This window comes from Atractosteus spatula, chromosome 4 (genome assembly GCF_055471065.1).
Source record: "Atractosteus spatula isolate fAtrSpa1 chromosome 4, fAtrSpa1.hap1, whole genome shotgun sequence".
In the NCBI taxonomy this organism is placed as follows: domain Eukaryota; kingdom Metazoa; phylum Chordata; class Actinopteri; order Semionotiformes; family Lepisosteidae; genus Atractosteus; species Atractosteus spatula.
Genome location: NC_142709.1, coordinates 4,908,419 through 4,928,419, shown reverse-complemented (window position 1 = coordinate 4,928,419; position 20,001 = coordinate 4,908,419). Strand labels below are relative to the sequence as shown.

Genomic DNA, 20,001 nt, shown 5'->3' with positions numbered 1-20,001 from the left:
AGCCCACTTTGGACACGCCCCCCCCCTGTTTTCAGCCCCGTATTCCTGCATGACTTTTTCCTAGTGTTTCCCCACTTCTTCGGATTGTGTCGTCCACATAGGATCTGGAAAGAACTGTTCGTTACAAGTCTAGCTTGGATCATTCTTTGTCTGGCCCCTCACCTTAGACCGCTTTGCCATAAAAGGAGCACACATCTCCCAACAACATAGCTCTAAGCTCTAAGGCTCCCTGGGGCACTCGAGCACCTTCACCACGACAAAGTCATGATCCCAGGAGGGTAAATATAAAACTGTCACCTCAAAGTAAATCATTTTTTAAACTCAGTACTATTATGTCCTATTGATTTAAAGATTGTTCTGATTCTCAGGTTTTCACTTCTGTGATAAGCAATAACCTTCCAAAAACCTTAATGTATCAGGTAGACTGTAGGTCATAATTTTGTGCTGATCTCTGGCTGTAACTCTCATTCATCACAGAAATCAGACTCCATGGTACTTGGGCACATCATGTACTTTTGTAGATGTGTCATGCAGTTGTCAGGTATTCAGCTGACCAGGATGTAACACTCTTCCTGATAAAACCCAAAAGTTTAAATGTAAGGCAGATTTTCTGTGTCAATTCACAGCAGGACATATTACTGGGATAAAGATATGCCTTATTTTTCATCTAGTCATTCAGGTAATACTATAATATCCCTGTCTGACAGACTTACTATTTGAGTCATCAGATCATCAATCCTGAACTACTGAGCCGAGCCAGAAAGCAATCAGAGCAGGACATAAGATACATTTTTAAAGCTTACAACTAATTTAAGTTAAATTATACCATTGTATGGATCAATAGCCTTTTTTGTCTAGAGCATTAGCATTCTCTTTAAGCTTGACAAATAAGGTTAAATGCTGTAAACTGCAGAATTGTAGCAATCAAGTATATTCAAAACAGATCTAGGATTAGCAGTATCCCACAATGAACTACATAATAGATTTTTATCTCTCTGTGCTGATTACCACTATTTCTATACACCACAAATCTTTACCCAATCTGGTGTATACAGCTGTAAAACAAACTCCACTAATCGTAATTCAAGTACACAATTTATCAGTGCAAATGTATAAATACAATACAAAAATGTAATACACATACTGTACACATTACACATTACATTAATAATATAAATACAGAAATGAATATGCTGGAACAAAAGGGTGGTATGGTACAGGCAACATTAAGATTACACAAGCGAATAAAAAAAGATTTACAGCTCTAGAGAATGAGATCATCATTCCAGTTAGCACTGCCAGCGCTGAAGGCCCGCTGACAAACAGCATTCACATTTGTACCTGTACACAGTATTTACCTTTACAGAACAGAGTTTCAATATGTGAATAAAAGGTATAAACTGAGAGGTTCTCCACACTTGCACACTAAATGCATGCCATTTTATAGCAGCTGCACAGGCCAAAATGAACTATAAAACCTCATGAACTCAAATGTTGCACTTTCTATTTTAGTTTAAGAGTCTGATGAAAGAACAGTATTAAAACAGCCTTCTGCTAATGAAAAATGTGATCAGATGGCTTGTAAATCTCTATTAACATTTCACAATTTTGCATAGTTTGTTTCCTTTAATTATTTTTGCAGTCTTTAAGCAAACCCTTAGCAGTGGTTAATATCGGGACAAGGGACTTGAATGTTGCATAGGAGGCTATTTCTAAACCGGGGGTAACATTTGGGATAGTATAAGTTATGTATAAAATAAAACAACACTTCAAAAGATAGAAGGCTGTGCTTTCTGTTCTGTACAAGATTGTGAAATTACTGTACCTCCATTTTATATTAGATCTTATTTATAATCTTATTATAAAAATATTACTGAATTTGGATATTCCATGTTCACTACTGCCATTTTTGCCATATCATGATTCCAGTTGCCATTTGTAAAAGGAAAGATGGATTTGGTTGGTCTGGTTTAGCCAAAAAATGCTGTCACTACATTTGGGGTTTTCTCTGGCATTTCCACTACTATATACTGTATATTGATGCCAGACACCATATACTGTAGCAATTATCACTTATTTAAATGTTACATTCTTGAAAAAATATAATAGTAATAATTGCTTACACTTATATAGCGCTTTTCTGGATACTCCACTCAAAGCACTTTACAGGTAATGGGGACTCCCCTCCACCACCACCAGTGTGCAGCCCCACCTGGATGATGCGACAGCAGCCATAGTGCGCCAGAACACTGAATTCATAGATGGGGATTATCAGGAGGCCATGATTGGAAAGGCCAATGGGAAATTTGGCCAGGACGCTGGGGTAACATCCCTACTCTTTTTAAGAAATGTCCTGGGATTTTTATTGACCACAGAGATTCAGGACCTTGGTTTTATGTTTCATTCAAAGGACATCGCCTTTTTATAGTATTTGTGCCCCAGTCCCTGTACTGGGACATTAGAACCCACACAAACCACAGGGTGAGCGCCCCCTACTGGCCCCACTAACGCCTCTTCCAGCAGCAACCTTAGTGTTTCCCAGGAGTCTCCCATCCAGGTACTGGCCAGGCTCACGCCTGCTGAGCTCCTGTAGGCTGCCAGTTGTGAGTTGCAGGGTGATATAGCTGAAAAAAGCTAAAAAACTGAAGAAACATTGTCAAAATGTATTAATAAAGTTGTCAATCATGGTTTACTCTCACTCCAAATCTTGAGAGCATAAATAAGTAATAGGTGAGTCAACAGTTCTACATTTAATTTTTAGCAGCACCAAAGTTTAGGTAGTTAAAGCACCTGCCTGCTATACAGGTTTATTATGGTAGAACTTAGGACTGTCCCTGTCTGTTGGATTGGTGGAGAGACACATTTAGTAAAATGGCCAAAAATATTAACAAAAAACAGACATTGGCATTATAAGATGTAAAAGTATTTTGTGTTGCACTTGCGTGGATATAAATGTCGTACCGTGAGATACTGTGACTCAGATGGAATTTGAGAAGAGCTGTACTGCCTAAAACCCATGCATGGCTGAACTACAGGGGAAGATATAGATATTTATTAATGCAAGACAAGAACTAGGCAAGGGGGGTGGGCAGCAGCCCCATCCTCATACTGTAGCTACTGTAGGCTGACATTTCCTCAGGTAGTCCAGTCATGCCAAATACTCTCCACACAGGTCTTCCCTCTGTCGCATTCATTATTATCTACCCTAACTATCTACTGAATTGAAAACTGGGTGAGTACAACAACAAAATCAGTCATTCTAAACTAGTTCAAAAGTGATAAAATAGCAAAAACAAACAAAAAAAAAGCACAGCAAAAAATGGGTTGTTGGCATTCAGTTAAAAGATCATTGATTTCCAGATACGATGGATGAACCACTTCAGCCTTGGTTCAAAAAGATCCCTGAAGATCATGTTTTCACTTTTCCGAAAGACTTTTTTTTTCTGCAACAATCCTTTGCATCCAATAATTCTAGACTTCATTACTATAATGTTCTGCATCCTAGTGTACCTTAACCTTACTTGCAATACAGTATGTTCAAAGCTAAGGTAATAGTTTAACAATAAAATGAATTTGCATGAATCCTGATTTAGCTTTCTTTTTTAACGGCTTCCTGTGAGTTTCAGAATAACATTTTTAAATATTAGTTTTATTAAATATTAAAATACTCTTATTAACTACACACTCCTTAGACCAACATGTCATTTGTGCTGTTTGGATTCCAAACATTGGGAAGACCATGTTGTCTCTTCTGCTGTTCTAAGGCTGTGGAATAATCTTTCAGCCATTGTTACATCATAGAGGTCAGTCAAACACTTTTTGTGCACTTACATTTCATGCTACAGTATGTAATTAATTGTACTAAATTGTGTATTAACATTTTTCTTATGGTTTCTTTTACAGTACCGTGCTTTGAGATACTGTCATTAGAGACAAAGGAAAAATAGACCATTTTTATTACTACTCCTACTGTGAAGATGATGATGTATAGCCTACGAGAGGTACATTAGATTGTAAATGGCATGTTTAAAATAGCACAATATAAGATGCCTTTAGAGCCCGTGTAAAAGAATTCAAAATCTTTGACAGCATTTTCATACCTTCCACCCTAAAACTGCCTTTGTTCAAAACAAAACAATAGAATAGACCAAAAAACAAAGTATCTGCAAACCCTATTGTCACACTTTATTATGTTTCTTGCTATTCCACTTAGGGTTTTGTTTTTTCTAATTAGCTAAACTAAAAGCGCTCTGTGTGCTAAAACTATTATCTTTGATCAGGTGACTATTCAAGCATTTTATTAAATTCCCTGATTGAATTGCTGAATCTGAGACAAGCTACATCAATAATTTCTGAACAGTGTTAACATTTGAATCTTGCCATAAATAATTACAGTTTTAAACAGTGCCAAATCACACTTTAAAAGTAATCAGCTAGAGCTAATGCAATTAAATTCTTTTAGTGCTCCTGTGTGAAAGTCTGAACAACACATACAGTACCTTCAATTATTAACTATTCTAGCTCAGTGACATCAGCTGGTCTGACAGGGTCGCTTGTCTGTTTCTTTGTTTTCATGGCAAAGAGCTGTTTTCTTTTCCTTCAGATCTCTTTACGTTTGCCTTTCACTTTTATCTGTGGGAGTGCTGATGAGGTGTAAATGAGGATTTAATTGGTACAGCCCCCTATGCTTTTTTAAATGTTTGAAGTTTACCCTTGTCATTGGCGTTTTTCTGTTTTTTTTTTTAATCTTGGCTCAAAGATGACTCAAAACCTATTTTGCCTGCTGACTTAATTTGGCTGCTAGTATCTTAGTATAATTTAAAGTAAATTAGCACAGGAACAGAAAAAAAAACATCTTTCATCCTCGACAGAACATACAGTGAGTAGACTAAAGAAGCAGATGTCTTGAGGAACAAGTGAACTGACAAAGTCTACATTTGATTCAGCAATGTCCACAATACAAGGCTTTGTCGTGTACTGAATCTTTTAAGGCAGACAGACAACTGGTTGTTTTCTTAATATTCTGAAATTGACGGTAAAGTTTTAAATTGGTTACCTGAATCATGAAACTAAGAGGCTCGTCCAGACCTTGCTTTTTGGGAGCCCTAGAAAGGATCCTCCAGATCATGATTTGCCATACAGTACACTACTATCATCAGCTCCCAGCACAACTTTATTTGACTATTTAGAACAATTCAATTAATCATATAACTATGTAACTAGAAAACGTATTCTCCAGCTTTGAAGCACACATAATAAAGTTACAAACAAGAAGCACAAATTCTACATGGATAACATGTATTTTAATATTTAAAGCCATAAACAGAAACATTAATAACAATAAATAATGACAAAACTTTGTAGAAAAGAAACTGTAAAAAGAAATAGAAATGAGTAATAAGTGCACTCACTGACAAGGGAGCTGAGATCAGTGAAGCCGAGTAGATGGGAAAGTTTTATAAAAAAAATACTTTCTATAAATCAATTCGCTTAGATTTCGAGAGGCAAATTCCTCACTAGCATTCTTATACGACAGTAGTCGACCCACTGCATGACTGATGCTCACGATGGCCAGTCCGCTGAGCCAGTCTTGTGCCAGGGCTGACCTCAGGTACTGTACTGTATGCTTTCATCAACTCAAACTCCGAAAAGCTCCTGTCTGCTCCTCCTGCCGCTGTCCTTGGGAGAGCGACTGCAATCCGAAGGGTTAGAGGTTGGGTTCACAATACCCTCCCCATTTAATGAAATACAGGAGAGACCGCAAGGAAAAAAACAAGACAAAACAATGTTTTATTGCCGATTATGTACAATCGCTGAACAGTCTTTGAACTGTACATTCGCTTTCACGTTTTTATTTGACGGGGCAACGCCAAATTTTAGCCAGGCGACCCACACGGCCTGTGTACAATTGCGGGAAACGTCTATAAGTTTCCTAGAGTAACTTCTAGTTAAAACACCTCACGTAGTCTACATGTTTAGTTTGAAAATGTGGCTTGTCTACCATTTGCTAGTTCCGCGGCTCGCACAGACTCAAAACCAAATAAAATACAAAAGCATTATTACAGTGTGGTAATAATTTGGTGTTCCTCTGTGTTTGAGATCGCTTATCCCGCTCTTCTCTCCTGCGCTTCAGAAACTTGTTACCTACTCGATTATGACTGGTCGTTGTTTGTTTTTACTGGGTTTCCATTAGGGTCATCCACAGCAGCAACAAAAACAGCCACTATCGGGAATTCATCGCTCTCGTTTGAATGTGCCGATTGAAAATATGTTGTGTTGCACATTGAGGGGCCCCGTGGTGAAGCAAGTCGTGTTCAGATCACGAACCAGTTCACTTTTACAGTTCTTTGATATGTACAATAGATGTGTGTTAATTCCTGAACTAGAAATAGCAGTATGTCGTATGTCATGATCGACAGTCAGCAGTAGAATGGCCTCTGCAACTCAATGCCTGTATGCTATTTTTAGATGTTTTTTATTTTATTTTTGAAGTTCTCCTTGGAGCTTTTCAAACGCGATTGTGCTCGTCTCCCTACAACTCTTTTACTTTAGTTTTCAGACAATCATTTTAAGTTAATTAAACTAGAGTTTATCTTGTCCTACAGTATGAGGTTAAAAAGTCACTAAGTTAAGGTGAAACTTTGATTCCCCTGCCCCTGGGTAACGTGTCACTTTGAAACCGCTTCTACAGTTTCCAATTGTGACTACTGTAAATATGAACAGATTTTGCATATCTAGAAAAGGCATAACATGTATTATTTGAATTCAAGAACATTTGCTTCTTTCTATTTTGATTTAATTTCATCATCAATTTCATAATTTTGTCTTTCACTGCTTTGCTAGTTCCCTGTTTAATTGAAATATGAGGTAACTCTAGAGATCACCAGTGAGTGGAATATTAAACATTGGCCTTGTGTCACTCACCCACCGGGTTTCCATATCCATTTGTGTGAGAGAGGGAAAGCTGAGAAGATTAGACCCTACTGTAGGAAGTGTTTTTAACACCTGTATAATAACATAATTGCATGGTATAAATAATTTTGATTAAAGAACACTCCAGAAGTACGATGGATGAAGAATGCCCAAGGTATCCCTTTGGCCTTTCTTTCTTATTCATACTGGATTTACAGTACTAGTACTATGTTTGGATACTGTGTGCTCTGTACTTGTCAGTCTGGTCTTTTGTTGGTAAGACCCCGTTCTTGATACATTTTAGTCTTTTTTTATTTATTTAGAAAATAAGCTTGCAACTGGATCACATGCATAAAGTCCTTAAATCTGTTCAAATCTGAATGTTGAAAAAAATTCCTGAACTTTTTTTTTAATGTACCATATCTTTGTTTCTTTTGAGTTTTCTGCATCTGTATTCACATCTGTATTTGCCCTCATTAGAAATAAGAAACTGTTAGGAGCCAACATGTACTTAGTGGCAGAGTAACATAATAAAATTGTCCAGTAAGATAAGATCACTTCATTAGACATACAATTTCTTGTTTTAGGAATTTGTCTTTTTGCATACCCCAACTTGCTCTCTATGAGACACACAGACAGGGAGAGAAGCTTGGGGTCAGAGTGCAGGGTCAACCATTTATACAACATTCCTGGAGCAGCTGAGGTTAAGGGCCTTGCTCAGGGGCCCAACGGAGTAGGATTCCTCTGTCGGCCGCGGGATACGAACCAGCAACCTTCCAGCCACAGGTACAGAGCCTGAGCCACAGAGGCGCCACACCGCCCCTTGCAGATGTCCTTGCATTCAAAAGGAGTTAAAAAAGCTTGTGAGCATACAGGCATGATTTTGGCTATGCTGATCCATGGGCAAAGGAATCTTTTTGCACAGACAACAGAAATTTGAATCAAGTCTTCTGGCAGCTGACAGACACACTTTATCTTTGGCCTGTGGGCTGTTTTAAAAAAATGTATCCTCAGAAGGGAAAATCAGGACCAGATCTAAGAGTCCAAGTTCACAGATGCATAATGAAGACGTTTATTTGTTATCAACTTACTTTTTATTAACCTTGACATAAGACAGACTCCAGCAGTGTGTTCATATTTAAACAAGGGATTAATGAATAACGACTGTGCAAAGATCTGCCATTTAAAATTGCTGTTGACAGAAAAAATAAACATGCAACTTCTTTTAAAAGTAATTTTAAAATGACTTTTATTAATTAGAAGGATTTTATTTAATAAAAAATGTTTATATTATTTTTTTCAGGAGGGTATGAAATGCTCATAATATATAGCAAAGATATGTGCTTCTCCTTTCTTTGAGCATATAAGCTTTCATAAAGTGAACTCATCTGTTGAGATATTGTCTGAGACTATTGTCACAGCCTGAAAGCAGTTCTTGATATGTCAACATTATAAGTCAACATTGTCCGTGGCTGTTGACTGGCGGGGAAAGGGGTACTGTAGATCTCTTCAGGAAACAATGAAAAAAGTAGCCTAGACGGTTGCCTACCGGTTACAGAGATTTAAAGTGATTCATTCTTATCGATCGTGATGTCTTTTCCTGGGGGTCCTTCAAGATGGTTCGATTACTCTTGTGATATACAGACATCAAGCACAACAATTTTCAGGCAGAAAATTAATCTTACCTGTGGCATACAGCACAAGACACTGAAGCACATCCATGTTAGTCAGGACATTCATCATCACACCGCTGCAATCCTAAATGGACATTTTGTTTTTCCATTTGGTTCTGGGAGTCTCAAACTTGTGACCAGGCTTTTGGTGGTGATGTCCAGTTATACAGCATCTATAGTAGGAAAAAGATACCCTGGTCCTTATCAGACCTTAATGAGTTCGTTGAACCAATTAAGTTGAGAGGAAGACAACTTTGCTGTGTTTCACAGGTCTTTATCAGGTGCTAAATGAAACAAAATGCCTCAAAACCCTACAGCTTGGCTCTCAATGGTCAGGTTTGCCTGAGATGGGTAAACAGTCTCTGGCTTTTCTGGTGTCACCATGTGGAACAGAAATATTTCATTGCTAAAAGAACAGTTGGCTGGAGAATGTTGGTTTGAGATGCACAATAACTCTCTGAGACTGTTGAGGACTACACACCCTCAATACAGCCAGACCACAAGCTATTGCTTGGCTCAGGGACTTTTCATTCACTGACTAAATAATTCTTGAGATGGATATTGGTAAACCATGTACAGTATGCCCATGATTTTAAAGATTCAGGGGTGAGTTAAACCCATGCGAGTTTCATCTGCGTTGCTCCTGATGATCCTCCTTATTTTAGATTTACTTTTGTTTTTGGTGTCAGATTCAGATTTTCTGCCCTGGCTTTTTCTTTTGATTTGGCAGTTCTTGTTTTTGTCCCCTTCCTACCCAGGAGGTTAAATTGAAGCTTGATTGAATATGCTTTGAGACCGGCACCCTGGTACTTTTTATGCGATGAAAAACCTTGACCCTTGAGATGAACCCTGGTGCCCCCTAAATTTAAATTTATATTTGATTCAGGAGATAAAACATTATGAATTTCATCACTCTCTACTTTATTGTCATTTGGATACTTTATTATTCTCGTCTTTCCCTTTATATTTTTCCTTTTCTGTTCTCCTACGTATATGTTAGCACATTTTATCCATCTTGCCCATGGTAGACCATCCTCAATGGTCTTTATTCCTTTTATAATTTGTGCAAGGAGGAGGCTCTTTGATGTGTAGTATATTGTTATCTCTTTCTGCTCTTTTGTAGTCCTGTTCTATGACGTGCCTGCAGTGTGTCAGCACTGTAATTTCTAATTCTCTTCGCTGCATCCTTTGGACCACATTACACTTTAAATGACAAATTTTACACTGGAAACTTTTAATGTCACTTGCTATAGTGAATGAGTGTTCAGTAAATATTGAAGAACATTGTCAAATATATACAACTGAAGGAACAATATTATTCTTCACACTTAATTAACTTTCCACTGTACTCCAGGCATTGTAACTTAAAGCCAGTTAGTTGTACAGGGACCTCCGTGAATCCTGTTAGAAGGATGCCTTTCCACAGTAATGGAATCATGTGATTTCTTTCTCTTTCTTTTTACGAAATCCTGAAGCAGACTTCAAAACCAATTAGTGGTCAAGTCCACTCTTAAATGCCTAATTCAACTTTAAGCTTTACACTTTTCTTAGCAGCTGGCTCAAATGAATTAAAGTCAGAACAAAGTAATCTTAAAATTGTTAAAAATATGTGTACTAAAAGTGATAGCGTTAAAATGCTTACTAGTGTTTCACATTCTGACACTGTTCAATGGAATCTGAACCACTTTGCCCTCTCAAGGGGTGAAGCCAGGAAATACCTCTTGTGCAAGGCCAGAGACATTTTCTGGCTTCACAGCCTACCTACACAAAACTACTGTATTCAACATTATACTCGTTGTAATAGATTTTTTTTCATTAACAACAGACTGCATTTGTAAATGCTTTTCTATAAACTTAATGCATTGCACAACAGTACATGCATTTACTGTAACACATAACAGAAGTACAGTAACAGAAAATAAATAAATTACACCAAATGGACCAAGTAAATCCATGAGTACGATAAAATGTTATAATAAAAAGTTATAGTGAAACAACAGGTCTTTAAGCTAGTTTATAAATGTCCACTGTCACAGAGTTCCTAATGGATCTGGGCAAGGAGCTTCACAATCATGAAAATGCACACAGGAAGAACAGTATAAAACACAGAGCAGAGCCTAGTCTGAGGTTGAATAAGAAGACCACAGATTATACTGTACTTACGTGATAATTCCTCAAGGTAACCTGGGGTTTGATTTCTGAGTGTCAGACAACCTTAAAATCCACTTAAAATTGCAGAGTTGATACTGAGAACACTTTTAGTTAGCGCATGTGCCACAGAAACCTAGACATTCTGAAGCCTGTTTATTACCTTAGTTGATATCCCAGTCAATAAGACGTTACAGTACATTACACCTTGATGAAGTAAAAGCACAAATCAATTTTAAGCATCAACCAGAGTGAGTTACTGTAGGACCTTAGCCAGGCCATGTTACACAGATAAAAATGGATACCCTTCTGACATTTCTACCATGAGCTTCAAATGGCAACGCTGGCTCAAAAATAACACCAGGGTTTCTTACTTTATTTAGGGGTTTAATTCAATCACCATCGACTACAACACAGAAAACATCACATTTGTATAGCTGTGAAAGGCAATACGCATGACAGAAGTCTTATCACAGTTTAGATTAAGAAAGATAAAATATATAGTATCCATATCTTAATATCAGAGAGGCAGCTGTAAAGTGCAAAAACTGCAGCAGTAGTACTGTAGTATGTGATTTATTCTGAAAGTAAAACTGAGTGGCATCTTAACAAGCGAAACCTGTAAGTCCCTGATGGTATACTGTATATAAAATATGAAAATATATATTCAGAAGTAAAGGTCGTAAAGGTTAGGAGCACAACTCTTTGAAAAACCATGAGTAACTGGGAGAGCATGAGATTTAAAATGGTCAAGATCTTTTAATTGACTCGTCAGTCCAAACTGAAACTGAATCCCTGATGGGAAGTATCTGTACTCCCTAAATAATTATCCATAATTATCAAAAGTTGCACTTAAATCCGGAAAGAGGAGAAAATAAGTGACAAAGAGTAAAAAAAACACATCAGCAAGTCATTAATTACCCTAACAAGGGCTGTTTCAGCACCTTGTCGCTGTCTAAACCCTGGCTAGAAAGACTCTAATAGCTCATTAGGCAGAAGATAACATTATAATTGAGCTGCAACTCCTCCTTCCCTTTTTTTGCAAGAAAGGGCAAACTGGAAATAGGAGAGTAGTTTCTAAGCACTTCAGGGTCCAGACAATTGTAAGACAGCTGTGGTAGCAGCAGATTTTAAGCCTACAGTAGGTACAAAAAATGAGATTTCAAGGACTCATTGGAGGAGTAACAAATGGACAAAAAGCAGAGAAACTAGATCCAAGAATGGTGTCCAAAATACTGTTTACTGGTTTTCTCATTTTAGCGACTGACACAATCACATAAGTAGCAACCACAGCAATAAAAGGAGAGGAGCCTGAATCAGTAAGAGCAGGAGTGGGTGTAGATGACATGGCTGCAGAAGGTGAGGTCAGCAGCTGATTATACATTTTGTGTTTTGTATTGTCAGAATATTGCATGAGCACGTGTGACGTTGCTCAGTAGAGAAAAAACAGACATATTAACTATTCTGAATGTTTCATTGGTGGTGAAAAAAGGACTAAATGAAAACTACAACATTTGCTTCATAAGACTGGAATATGAGGAGAATCTGGCAGTGTTAAGAATATTCCTGTAGGACAGCTGATGCAGTTCATAAAGCCTGTAAACGAACAGTCAGACTCATCTTCCTCCACAAATGTTCAAGACGTCATCCTGCTGCCTCCATAGAACACAGCTCATTTGCCTACCGGAGGAAGAATGAGCGAATGAGAGGAGCCAAGTTTTACTAGGAGATATACTATGAATAATTTGTGTTAGTGTCTCATTATAAAAAGCAACAGAATCCCCAACTAAATGTCAGTTACAATAACTGGAGGTGTTGCGATCTCCTGCACCAGACAGGTTGGATTCACTAAACTCAATCTATGAGAGGTCATTGTCATTTTAATTAGTAAGAAGTATGAGGACTGCCAGGTCAAGTAAGACAGGCGTGTGGTCAGGAATGCTACTAGATTAGAAATGCCCACCACAAAATTATCGAAGTCTAATATGTAGCCATGGTTGTGTTGGGAAGTTAACATGCTGAGTAAATCACCTACAGTACATGTTGAATGACTGCTGAACCACCACCCTGACCAGAGTTGTGAAATTTTTCCACATAGCAAAATGATGGGGACCTAACCTCATTCAACAGTAGAGAATCATTTGGTAGGTGCCAAGTTTCAGTAGGAAAAGAATCACTTAATGATCAATACTAAACTCATAGAGAATCAGAGCCTTGTTATTTAACGCTCGTGTGGTAAAGAGAGCAAATCCAGAAAAATTCTTTACCAAATGAAGCTCAGATTTAGAGGCCATAATCAATGCCATGGCCCAGGGGTGAATGATGCATCTGTCCAGCTAAATGACAGGGAAAAATACTTCCTCTAGGATAGATAATACGAACATTTCATTAAAAGACAAAATGGGCACAGGTGAAAAAATACTGTAATGTCACTAGGTTGATGTGATTAAGTAACACTAATTTTGCAGTCAAAGGTATTATTACAGTATTCAGATCAACCTGTGACCACAGCTCATGTACTGTTTCAGATGCCTGCACAATATTCCTAAACTCTCTAAGCCAGTGATAATATTTACAGTAGGTTTAAACACTACGTATACTAACACCAAGATCTCATGTATTACTGTACATTATTGGTTTTATCAATAATCTGAAGATTGATAGTGTTATAGCTTTAGATGACTGAGAAGTGTCTCTTATATTTTAGATAAAGTTTATGACACTTGGCAGAGTAAACACTTCTACCTTCATCCTCTAGGAGAGAGGATGTTTGCCGAGATGTGGAGGTCCCTTGATCAGAAACCATTGTAAAGTTTACCTTGGTATACCTACAGTAGATAAGTTGTGGGTTAATGACTGTCAATAAAGAGTGCATAAACACACAATATAAGACCACATTAAGAGCACACAGAGACAACAAGAAAGGGGTAAGACAAAAAGACAGGAGAGGACAAGAAGAGAGGTGTTGGAACTTGAAGCTTGCGCATTTTTCAAGATGTGTACGTGCTTGTTCTCCATGTTGTTTGTTTACTTTCATTCAGTTCTGCGCAGCAGACATATCACCCTGCAACTCACAACTGGCAACCCCCTGAAGCTAAGCAGGTGTGAGCCTGGTCAGTACCTGGATGGGAGTGGTTCCCATGGTACCACTTGCTGCTGGAAGAGGTGTTAGTGGGGCCAGCAGGGGGTGCTCACCCTACGATCTATGGGGATCCTAATGCCCCAGTATAGTGGTGTGGACACTATACTGTAAATAGGCGCCGTCCTTCAGATGAGATGTAAAACCAAGGTCCTGACTCTCTGTGGTCATTAAAAATCTCAGGGTGTTTCTCAAAAAGAGTAGGGGTGTAACCCTGGCGTCCTGGCCAAATTTCCCCTTGGCCTTTACCAATCATGGCCTCCTAATAATCCCCATTTATGAATTGGCTTCATCACTTTGTTCTACTCCACACTGATAGCTGATGTGTGGTGAGTGTTCTGGTGCACTATGGCTGCTGTCACATCATCCAGGTGGGGCTGCACACTGGTGGTGGTGGAGGGGAGTCCCATTACCTGTAAAGTGCTTTGAGTGGAGTGTCCAGAAAAGTGCTATATAAGTGTAAGCAATTATTATTATCATAGTAAACGTTTGTTTAACCACGTGTACCTGGAGTATTACTAATCTCACCAAAGCTGTCCCAGAGAATAAAGAATTCAGCTGCTGGGTCATATTCTGGAGAAATCACTTACAAGCTGGGGGTTATGAATATTTATTTTACTTATTGACTAAATGGCTCTGTCAATTCCTGATTTTCCCCATTTAGTACCCCCCCCCCCCTCCCAATTGTAACAATAGTTATAAATTCTATTCTTATTGATAAAGAAACATTATGTGGTACCACATTAGGAATCGCAGGGAAATAAGAAAAGACCACTGAGCCAGAACAGGTTTATGAAGTCATACCAAAAATAGTTTATGGAGTTGAAGCTTTGGTGACCCACCTTTGTTTTTATTCAACATCCATTGCCCACAAGCAAAAGGCAAAGCATAAATAAGGAAAAAAGAACACACAGAACATTGTGACTTGGCAAAAAAGCTTAACCAACTTAAACATAATTGAGGAAGTTTCCAGTCTTACAAGAAAGGAAGATCAAAGTGTACTTGTAAAACCTGACATTCATTTTTTAAACATGCTTCCAAGAAACTATTAGTCATATCTTATCCTGCCGATGCCTTAATAAAACTGCAATTTAAATTCAGATATATTTGCAGCAACATATTCAACAGATGCTACTTACGGATGTAATTGAAATGTGTTCTTTGCACAATGAAAACCAGTGAGTAGGAAACAAACTTGTTATGAAGCCTGTTGATAACGCCAGGACTTAATTTTGTTTTGCTGTAAATAAGGTTAACGCAGTTAGTGGAAATAAAACACAGCATCAGCTGTAAAAAAGAATGACAGGACCCTCATAAAAAAGTGTTCATGGGTGGTGCTGAATGCAGATACTGTATTTTTCAAGTGACACAGAGTGCAGCTGGCGTTTGGCTCACACATGCACACAGCCATTCAGTGCGATTAAGAACATTACCAATGTTGTTGGAGGGAAAAGGTTTTCTCATTAGTTTTATTACAATACAAAGGTATTTGAGCAGATCTTTGCTATACAGTATATTACACTACACTATTGCAACACAGAACTAAGTGAATAGTTTTCAGCAATAAACAAAGAGAAAGGAAATTAAGTCCATTGATTACTGTATGTGACAACTGCCTTGGCTTTACTAGTTGCCTGCAACATCTCCTGCTTTCCTTTTTGGAATTTTCTAGAGATATAAACTGCATTTTAACCTCAGTTTTAAGACTACAGAGAAAGCCCTTGTTCTGTGTAGCGGGTGGTGGAAAACTGACATTCTTGTGGAGAGCAGAGAGCAACACTCTGAACTCTCCTGTCTCTCAAACCAGGCTTTGAAATGGAGTGAGATCTGCACTGAGCAGAGGATATTCAAGTGAAGCCAGCTGGTCTTATTACCATTTATTTCCTTTGCCAAGGAGAGGAAACTCAAAGACTTTTGAAATGATTGCTAACTAATGCCTGATGCTTCATACATTTGACTGTAAAAACAAAAAAGGCATACTGGTTATCAGGTACTTTGGTGTTTTCCCTTGAGTTGGCAAGAGTTTTGCCAACTCAAGTTTTGCCTTGAGTTGCCTTGAGGTGCTTAATGAAAGACTAGTTTTATGTTTAGTTTGTGCTTTAGTCGTATATAATTAATGAATATCTGAATGTTGAATGTTACAGTATTTTTATTATTATGAACTTAACTACATGATATGCTTATTTAACAGTTACAGGACTAACAATTTTTTTAAGCTACGAAGCTCTCATACGGTTATACAGCCACGTTGTCTTGTGTTAGCTTTATGAATTCAGCAGATTTCCCAGGTTTGGCGCCCCCTCTGGGACTGTAATGTTTGAACAAACCTCCACCTTCAGCGGGTAAGCTGTCCTAGGATATCACCTGTTAGTCCCTTACCACAGCCCTCGCAGAGACGCGACATGAAGCTCTTGAGGCATGACGTCATTTAAATCAGGTGACGACAACCACGTGGCTCGAGTGTGAGAGGAAAAGTTATTGGCTTTTGATGGGCTGAGTAAAAGTAAGACTGACTGTCTCTTTGTTATTAAATATCCACCTACAGTACATTTCCTTTCTGTCGATGTTTTAATATGCCATCGTCGTTTTGTTTAAACGATTTCTTCAGAAGAAAGGAAATATTGTGAGTGATAATGTCCTTAAAAACGACCGGGGTTTTGGAACCTTGCATCTGTCACGACTAATGTACAATATTTGCTTAGTTTACTTCAAAAATATATGGCCTGATTTGTGATCTGTTGCCATTTGTTTGCATCGGCGGGAATGTCGATGAAAAGCATGCTGTTATTAGTTTCTCGACATGTCTCTTGCTTATCACACCACAGAAACACGAGCGCTACTGTGCATCCTGTGATATTTGTTGGAACCGAGCTCCCCTTTCCTAATAGACCGCTCCACTGTTTCGTAGGCTAAGTGGTAGGTAAAAGCAGGGTGGTAGACAGAGAAACCGAGAGCTTTAAATGTAAATAATTGTAATACTTCTGCATAATACTTCAGTGTTACAGTAAATTAGCACAGTGCACATTAGACTGAATGATTTCACGCTTTTCATTGAGAGACGCGTTAACCCATCCTAAACCAGTCTCGTCCAGCCAAACTGACAGACGCACAGCCAAACGTACAGTAATTGCTCACGTCAAAAATCGCTTGCCCTGTTCGTGTAGGATTTGGTACAGTAGGTAGCTGAGCCTGGATCCCCCACACTTACAAAGTTTTTTTGAAGTTCGGAAATGGATCGGGGTGTCAGAATCTGAATTTGTCCCCAGCTGTGGCGTGCTTGTCTACACCCGTGCTCACTGCTCTATTTTGAGGCGAGGATGGATCGGCACCTGTTCCTCTTAATCTGGCCCCTTTGACAGCTTCTTTTCCTGCTCGGCTGTCAGTCAGTCTCGTCCTCTTTTTGCTTCTGAGCTTCCGAGCTCCGGGCGTGTTGCATTTTAGGCACTGAGCCGAGCTCCAGTTTCGACTGCCTGCAGTTTCTGTGCTTGTATCTGGGGTTCTCCTTGCTGTCTCCGTTTAGTTTCAGAGGGTTTGCACAGGAATATTGTAAAATCAGAAGTTTGTCATGGCTGAAGCTGGGCGTCCAGAAGAGCCGGTCGAGGATGAGTTCAGTGGATTAATCAGGACCAGAACTGGTAAGAAGAAACTTTAGAATTTAGGCTATGTAAGCGGGAGTTGGAGGCAGATAAAGCAGATACTTGCCTCGATTTATTGCTTATAACGTTGGCCTTCCAATTACTTCTCGACATTTTTTTTCTATTAAAGTTCAATTTCGATGAACGTTTCGTTAATCCCCTTTTGCGTTTTGCAATGTCGTCTCTGTGTACGCAGTTGAGTGTGAAAAGGTACTGTAATTTATTTCGCTTCGTCGATCTGAAGAGTTTTTTTCCCCCCTAACTGCAACAAGTGGCAACTATTTAGCCGATTTGCGGTGACATTTGGAGAGATTGCAGTTCGCAAAACGCCTGTGTGTATTCAGGCATTTGTAGTAGCTATTATTAGCAACACATTGAATGTGTTTACTTATTACGCCATGTGCACTGAAAAAGAAATATTTGAGAATATTAATACAGGTGCTCAATTCAAGGACACGCAAGTCACATCTCCCTCGCTGCAATGTGGGAGGGCGAGTTTTTATTTACAGTAGTTGGAGATAACGGGGCGGCAAAGTTTAAGACCTACTAATTTACGAGAATGGTTCTGCGCTTTTCGCTCTTAATTGATTAATAATTGAAACCATTAACTGGGAAGATTGAGACTATTTCTGCTATGATTGAATTAGGACAATCCACCCAAACCCGTAAATAGCAACATTTCTGTAGTTTTCCCCTAGTGTGAAGTTACAGTGATCCAGGTTTGGAAACCCGCTGTGCGATGCGACACACATGGGCTACAAAGCTCCAGAAACAACTTTTGTTTAAATAATAATACGCGCTTTAATACAGTATATATATACCTTACATAATGCCACATACTGTCTTGCCATACTGTAGACTCGCAGTTCGTGATTTTGAATTGGCTTTAATCTTGAATGAATGATAAATTACTGGAGCTCATGATACAGTAATACTTAAAATATTTATTTGATTGTTTTGTTATATTTTAACTTTGTGTTGATCATAAACTTTTTGTACTGTATGTAAGGGTATTGTTTGATACAAATGTATTAATAACAAAACACCTAAGATGATGCTGCATGAATGTCAAAAGAGTGATTCAAAGTATGCAGTAATCAGTACCAACAAGAGCTGTGGAGCATGGATGATGTTTTTCTCTTTCTCATTCATCTCTTGAGGTGTGAGATGCCATGCACACTGTAGTTTGTCTTGGTTTATATAATATGTCATGGTTCGTCTATACTTGCATTATACAGTAGCAAGCTATAGGCATACATCTTGCTCATACTGTATGAATACAGATTAAAAAAGCCACAGAGGCACTGAATGTATTGCAGAGATCATCTGAGTATCCACTATACCACTGTGCTATTTCCTCAACTATTTCAAGTCAGGATGCAATAGAACAACATGGATGTACAGTAAGCCTCTAGAGGAATTTGTATTAATGGTCTAACATTGAATCACTTTGGCTTCTGTGTTGAGTCTCCTTACTTGCAGCATACTTCGCACAACTAGGGCTTGTTTGGTGCAGAGCCGAATAAAAGCTATGCAGATTGATGGTCTGAACAAACATTTGTGATCTCTTTTACTGTAGTTTAAGTGGAGGAGACAAATTTACTGTATAATTTGCCATGTCACACACAAGATGATATTAATATATCTGGACAGAATGTGTGCGTCATTCTGTCTGTGTCTGTCCTGTGATGGACTGGCGTCCCTTCCCGGGTGTATCCTGCCTTGCGCCCGTTGCTTGCTGGGACAGGCCTCGGCTCCCCTGCGACCCTGAATTGGATACAGACATTTAAGAATGGATAGACTGCTTGGCCAATTCATTTGTAATGGGGAGAATATGTTTGATTTCTAGTTTTTATTATTTTTTCTTTAGAAATCTGGCAGTAGAGTTGTCATTCTACTGTATGTTTGGGAGAAGAACATAGACTCCCTATGTTTTATAACCTACAGTACTTCAATAAGTTATGCTGGAATGGTAGCATTACAGTAGATTGTATAATTTTTCCACTCACCTACTGACTGGTGCAATTGGGTTACATGTCAGGATTGTACTTTGTTGTACGATTTGTGATGATGTACGCTGTCATGTATAAATTGATCTTATCATGCCTCTCTCTTGCTGACCTGACTTAAGGAGAGATACACTGCTCAAGCAGACCTTGTGATGTGCAGCCAAAAACCTCTTTTTCACTGCAAGCAAAAATGGAAATAGTCATGGGACCAATACTGACCGTCATGCACATACTTTACAGTAGCTAGCAAGTTAAACAGCCACAGGCCATGGGGTTTTATCTAGTATTCATGGTATAGCCCCATTTATGGCAGATTTAAGGTTACAAATGGGCAAGCTAATAAAAAACAAGCCATTATTGAGCTCTGATAAACTAATAAAAGCATTAACATATTTGTTTTTTTCAAACATAGCCATACAAAGATTTTGCATATACTGTAAAGCAATAAAACAATCATAAATAATACATTTAAATCTACTGTATAT

The 20,001-nt window shown here is 38.4% G+C and overlaps 1 protein-coding gene across 7 annotated transcripts in view; it reads left to right on the top strand.

Moving 5' to 3' along the window:
• The first annotated feature begins 17,308 nt into the window (after positions 1–17,308).
• Positions 17,309–20,001, top strand: part of dmd (dystrophin) — a 721,300-nt gene continuing 718,607 nt past the window's right edge. For all 7 annotated transcript variants that reach the window (XM_088914984.1, XM_088914986.1, XM_088914981.1 and 4 more), the window contains exon 1: positions 17,309–17,507. In XM_088914984.1, coding sequence (XP_088771110.1) covers positions 17,438–17,507 — 70 coding nt within the window. In that variant the 5' untranslated portion in view covers positions 17,309–17,437. The remainder of the gene's footprint in view (positions 17,508–20,001) is intronic.